General features: G+C 32.8%; 1 protein-coding gene across 1 annotated transcript in view; it reads left to right on the plus strand.

Moving 5' to 3' along the window:
- LOC106466212 (ecotropic viral integration site 5 protein homolog) overlaps positions 1–4,859 on the plus strand; it is a 23,529-nt gene extending 18,670 nt beyond the window's left edge. The window contains exons 10-12 of the mRNA XM_022394169.1: positions 730–900; positions 1,915–2,058; positions 4,566–4,859. Coding sequence (XP_022249877.1) covers positions 730–900; positions 1,915–2,058; positions 4,566–4,859 — 609 coding nt within the window. The remainder of the gene's footprint in view (positions 1–729; positions 901–1,914; positions 2,059–4,565) is intronic.
- Positions 4,860–7,208: the final 2,349 nt, after the last annotated feature.

Raw genomic sequence — 7,208 nt, forward strand, 5'->3', positions numbered from 1 at the left:
GTCGAGCGCCTTATCCACCTGGCCATGCCAGGCACTTATAAAGTTGTATCTGTACCCCGAGTTTGGAGTTTGTAGCTTTAGAGATGTGGCCATGCATAAGGAACAGACACAGAGAAAGATACATTCTCGCACTTAATCGTCTGCCTTATAGCCAAGTCAATCTGAATAGAAATATTTACGAGTACAACACAGATTTGTATTATAAATATGTGTAATTGTGAGTAGCAATCTACAGAGAGCTTGACACTACTACTCAAAGAACCAATGAAGAAACGTACATGACAATTATACAAACTGTTGGTTGAATGTATCTACAGGTATATAACGTTAAGATAAATCTAAACGTATGAATTCCAAATACTCTAATTTAGGTAAACTGGTAAAGCTTAGTTTGGTATATCACAATTCTTTCAAAACTTGTAAAAATGTTTAATCACCACGTGGAATAGTAATGATTTATATTGTATTACGGGTTTCACAAAATTCGCAGACTTTATCCATTTGAATTAAATAACTGAAACCAGTTATTAATTGCTTAACTTTTTTTTGTTTGTGTTTTACTAACTTATGTGTAAATATAAGTCATACTGATAGATGAGGATTTTACCATTAACCAGAATAAATTATTATACGTTAATTTCCACATTATATTCGGAAATGTTGTTTGTTTGTTTGTTTTTTAAACAAATATGCTTTAGATAAATTGCAAGTCTTTTTCGGTTGTTTCAGCAACAGTTTTCGAAACCTGAAACTGACTGTTCATCAGAAACATCTGGAAAAGAAGAGAAAACAATGATTGCTCATTTGCGGGAAGATTTACTATCAGCAAAGCTTCGCGAAACAGATGCTATGATAGAAGTGAAAGAGCTGAGACAGAAAGTCCAGGAACTAGAAGTTCAGGTAAGAAATACTCTGTTGTGTGTATAGTACTTATATGTAAAATAATAAATATTCCTTATATATACAATTGACATAAGTAAGGTATTGCTTTGAAAAATATTAGCGACGAGCATAGAGTTTAGGTTTTGTTTTCTCAGAGCGTAAATGTGATTCTGATGCTTAAAATCATTATGAGCTTGGATAGTCTTCCTATAGGTTTGAGAGGTACGCTGAAAACTTAAAACTGGAAGATTTAAAAATTGTTTTTTGACAATTCTCTTTTGTTATAGAGATACAATATTGATGAATATTTTTCATGTCGGTATGTTTGAATTTCCCCAACATTTTCCTGAACATGTCTATTGATGAAAATTTTCCTTTGGTTGTGTTTAAGCGCAAAGATGCACAATAGACTATTTGCACTCTGCTCACTGTGGGTATCGAGCCCCGATTTTAACATTATGAAGCTCTCAAATATAACGATGAGCCATTGAGGGGCAATATTCACGTAAATAGCTAATTGGACAAAAATTGACTTTTTTTGCTGTTTTTGTTCGTATGAGAAGAAATCTTGGCGGACCGAATAACTTTTACTCACCTTGACTTTTGTTATTCAATTATTATTATTGTTTACGTTCAGCATGACGTTCTATAGATCAATTAGTGCAAAATGATATGTTTTAAATACTCATAAAAATCATGAACCATTTTTGAGAATTCTTGCTAATTTCTTTAGATACCATGTAAATGTTATAGTTTGTTACATCATATCTGATGCAAAATAGTATACAGTGGTGAGGCCCACCTATTATCACAAATTAATACATTTCAACAGCTACAAATGTCAAGCACTGTCAAGGTGCTCTTTATTAAGCAACTTATTTATTCAAATTGCAAGAGTCTTTCGTTCAAACGTCAGATTTGTGTTTAACGACAAATTTAGATATCTTTTCATGATATGAAAACAACAAAAATAAAACACTATCTAAATATAAAGAGAATTCTTTGAGAAAATTATTTTCTCTGTGCCAATAGAATCAAGTGAATCTGAACCAGATTCGACGACAGAAAGAAGAAATAAAAAAGTTACAGGAAAAGATAGATATAGCAGAAGAAAACAATGATATTCAAAGTCAACAGAAGGAAGAACGAAAGAAAAATATAGACTTAAATTCTGAGGTTTGTGATGAAATTACTTTGATCAAGCCAATACTTTATCATTTTGTCTTCAAACCATAGTACAGAAATATGGTTTACATGTTTCTACAAGTGTTTGTAAAATAGAAGCAATAAGCCGAAACAGGAAATAAGAATTCTTAGTAAAAACCTATCTCGTAGTTCCAGTTTTTCCTTTGTTCAAGTAAAAGCACTGATCAGTAGAAACCATTTTGAGTTTATCAGAGGAAATGATCATTCCTAATATTTTGTGTATGACATACTTGTACATTTGGTGTGGGATATAAGTTACTGCAAACTACTGATTTAATAATTACTTACTTCTTTTTCTAAATATATATTCAAGTGTTAATTTCATGCATGATTATCTATCTGTCTATGTTTCTTAAATTTTATTCAACATAAAAAATACTAACAACTATAAATGCATCGGTGTTTAGTGTGTATTAATGTATGGTATTCATATGCAATTCCAAGCTCTATAGTGTTCTGTATCTGTGACAAAACTACTCCAATTTCACTATCACAGATGTAATTATCAGGAATGAATAGACGGTTTGATATGGAGAAACCTATACCAGTGCTTCAAGGAATGCATTCACTAATACCATCCTTAGCTAATACAGACAGTGATGTAGCTATCTTTGATAAAGTTGCTTTGGGATAATTCGGAATTCTTTATATGTGGTATGACTTTTTGCCAACTCTCTTGCATTTGATGGGGTATTTTTACTCACTATTCCTGTATCATGACAGAATATGGGTAATTTTACATCTAGTAATCAAATAACCACAGTTCAATCGAAGACACCATTCTTCACACTTTGGCCTGTTTTGTAATGACAACTGCTGCTGTATAAGAAGTGCAACCATAGCAAATGGATCTGGGAAACTGTTTTGACCTATAATGAAACATGACATCTTGTAGCATATGAAGCACTATAGCCTTTATTTGGTGTTTTGGTTAAACCTTGGAGCTGTCTATGGTGGTTGCTTTGAGGCAAACTCAGACACTGTTGTTAGCATCTACTTCTGCTCAAGCGTCCACTTCAATGTCAGAATCTCAAGCCACATTACCATAAAAACAGCTTTTATTAGGAATGTTATGTCTCTGAAACCCATGTGGTACGGGTTTGATTGACAGTAGATATTACTAGTAAGATACTCATAACAATTAACAGGTTGCATGCTCAGTAATGTCTTCCAACACCATCTTCTGAGATCATCCATGTAAGCAGCTAAGTTTTTTTATCAAGTTGTTCACAAGGTTGAATCTGTTTTGTTCATCAAATTCCTCTTCAACTAAATGCTTTAGGGATGTTTACCATCCAAGCTCATCATCAGACATTGCACTGCTTGTCCCTCATGCAATCCATTTCAAGCAATAATCTGTCTGAAACTTTTTAGGGGAAGTACAGATCTTATTTCACCATTTCTTTAAACACATGTGGTTTAGCCTACTTCATATCAACACTGGAAGCAGGTAACTACCACCAGTTTCCAGTTAACACCAAAAATCAAAATCACTAGTTGTTTTCATGAGAAAATTGGTTGAAGAAATAAGAATCACAGCAATCCTATTCGACCATATGTCTGTATTGTATTGCAGCTTCAATGGACTTTTTGTTCTTTTGATCTACTTAAACATAGTCATGAAAGCCAACGACAGCTATTATATGGAAAGCCTGTTCAGATGTGTGGTCTAAGATCGATCACCATCCTTCCTAAAACTTGTTACAATAGAAAGTATATAGTGTCAGGCAATAATGCATAATGATGAAGGTTATCAGCCTAAGAATAGCCAATGTTGACTAAAGTAGTTCCAAGGATACCATTGAACCTAGAACATCATTTTTATAAAATGTGATTCAAATTCATTAAACACAAGCCATTTCAACAAGTGGGTCTGTTTTGTTCAGGAACAAAAGGTTGGTTTGTTTTTTTGAAGTTAAGCACAAAGCTACAAAATGGGCTATTTGTGCTCTGCCCACCACGGGTTTCGAAACCCGGTTTCGAGCTCTGTAAGTTCGCAGACACACTGCTATGCCACTGGGGGGAGAGGGCGGGACAAAAGGAAGAAGACAAACCCAAGTTTCAAAAATGCGTGGGATTCAGCGAGTTTCTTTAAATTTGATTTACCGATTTTTTTTTATCCTATGTTGTTGTTTTTACTATCATTCATGATCTTTATAAAGTGTAATTAACTGTAATATTTTCAATTTCATGGATTATTTTATAAAACATATTATAATCACTTTAGCAAATAATTTGTGTTAAAGTTAATATACTTTTGATCAAGCATTATCTAACTGTATTATTTCGGCGTGTATTCTACTTTAAATTATTAATCTATCTAAACATTTTCTTAGACTGTTTTTATATACATATACTCTGAAATTATTTATAATCAGTTATTAAAATATACATTTAATAATGTGAGTGGCATGATTAGAAACCACAAAAATGTTAAATTCAATAATCAATTAACTTTTTTTTTGATTAAATGATAGGTGATGTATCCAGAAACCCAATACAGTAGGTTAATACCTACAGTGGCTCTTCAAAACTACTGTACAGAAATCACAAATACCAAAACTAGTAATATTTCTAAAGGCTCATGTAGTCAAAATAATAACTTCTTGGACCTACCTTTCAATGGATGTAACAGTACTGAAGATGATGAGTTGAGTGACCAACTGATGCAGATTGGTAAGGAATCAAATCACGTAACCAGCAGGGATTTGTTAGAGAATGGTAAGATAGATGTAAATGAAGAGACCTGGAATCTGTGGCCTGCTTCCTAAGTGGATTAATAGGACTATTCTGGGAATGTCAATACAACGTAGTATTGCGTCTTTTTTTCTATTATGACAAAGATTTGAATACATTTATTGTTTTGAATGTAGAGCCTATTATTCCTTTTTTTTTGCACTAGGAACATAAGTCAGCTTTAGAACCTATAAAATATGAGAAGTTGTGCATTTAAAAACTTAACTACTGTGTAGAAAAATAGAAAAAGTCAAATGGTACATGAACTCGAAGAGAAGGATGATTAATTTTGTTTGTGTATAGACATCAATCTCGCATACATTTCCCTTTTAAATCAGAAATTCTCTACAATTTCACATGTTAAATTGTTTTTCCCCTTAGTACACGTTAAATCCCTTACGTAGTGTCTTGCCTTTGTATTGTTTATCTTGAACACTGCATGAAGTTTTTATATAATTTGGGAAAAACGACTCTCAATCATCACATCATCATCTTACTGGTATAGAGAAGTAAAAAAAGGGGGAGACTGAGAGTAGTTGAAGGGCACATTTGTACAGTGACTTCTGCATCATACGCGTCCCTGTGGCATGCATGGAATAATATTCCACTTTATTTTTGCTAATCCTTACACTCTCATCCGACTAACTGTCGTCACTTCTGTCTGGTTCCAAGAAATGTAGCTTTGACTTTTCTAGAGTAAAAGTGGTGGCAGTCTTCAAATGAGCCATCTCCAATTAGTTATGTTTTGAAAAAGTGGACACAAATGCAAATGTTTTAACCCTGTTACATATTATTTTTATAAAGGTGTATAAACAAACATTTATCATTAAAACAAAAACTATCTAGAGTAAAAAAAAAGGTAACACCAACTTATTTAATATCTCCAGGCAGTGCATTCGGCACTATGTTTTAAAACACCGACAGAATACAAATACACTCTGTATTATCATTAACTTTCGGACAATAACTCTGCAACGGAGGGAAATGTAATTATTTTCTTCTAGTCCAGAGGAATCTCGACATACCTTACAATAAGCTGATCTAATGTGCTTTGGCCAATTTGAAGTAAAAACCTATACTATAAAGTAGCTTCTGTCGATATGTCTGTTTATTAACAAACAATTACCAAATTCCCGATCTCTGATCACCAAGAAACTTTCAGGTGATCTTTGGGTGTGCCTCAGATGGATTCTAAAACTCTAACATTTCATTTTCTCATCACTACGAGTATAAGAACCATTTTAATTTTCTTCCTTGCTACTGCTCTCATGCAGGAGAATGATACACACGCATGCCATTTCACTATCCACATGAAGACTGTAAAATAAATACCACAGCTGGTACGGAAAGTGCACTTGGCCACACTGACTTACTTCATTGGATCTTTAATCCAGCTGCAATGAGGAGATATCATTGGTAACTAACTGAAGTCATTCAGTTCAAGGAAATGGCATTTAAGGATTTTGCTTCTGGTGTATTAGGTGTAAGCAAACACAACTATATATATATAACTTTTATTTACACAGTATTTACCTATTAATGTTTTTTGTTAAAAAATTAACATAGCACTAGCAAAAGAGGTTCCTGTAGCTGAGCGTGAATTTATGGAAAATCTACGAAAACACGCTTTAAATCTATACGATATTGGTCTTATATTGACATTTAAATCTATACGATATTGGTCTTATATTCACATATTAGTCTACCTAGCACTGTAAGTGCTTACTGCTGAAACTGACATTCTTGTCTTACCTTGATCAAAATGTTTCTCACATTATCTGGTATGCTGTTAATTTTTTTGAGAAAAGAAAAATCAATTGCTCATTTTTATAATTTATAAACAAAAAACATTTCTGTGACTAATAAGTAAGTTAATGTTTTCCTTCTTACCTTTCTACCATAATAGTTAATATTTTACCTGTATCCCCCGGTGAGACAGCGGTAAGTCTTCGGATTTACAACGCTAAAATCAGCGGTTCGATTCACCTTGGTGGACACAGCAGTTAGCTCGATGTGGCTTTGCTATAAGAAAACAGACACATCTTACCTTTCTACTAAATAAGTTAATATATTCCTTTTCACCTTTCTACTAAATAAGTTGATACTTTACCTCTTACCTTTCTATTAAATAATTTAATATTTTCCTTCTTACCTTTCTATTAAAATAAGTTGATACTTTACCTCTTACCTTTCTACTAAATAAGTTGATACTTTACCTCTTACCTTTCTACTAAATAAGTTAATATTTTACCTCTTACCTTTCTACTAAATAAGTTAATACTTTACCTCTTACCTTTCTACTAAATAAGTTGATACTTTACCTCTTACCTTTCTACTAAATAAGTTGATACTTTACCTCTTACCTTTCTACTAAATAAGTTGAT

The sequence above is a fragment of the Limulus polyphemus genome, unplaced genomic scaffold (assembly GCF_000517525.1).
Source record: "Limulus polyphemus unplaced genomic scaffold, Limulus_polyphemus-2.1.2 Scaffold2188, whole genome shotgun sequence".
NCBI lineage: Eukaryota > Metazoa > Arthropoda > Merostomata > Xiphosura > Limulidae > Limulus > Limulus polyphemus.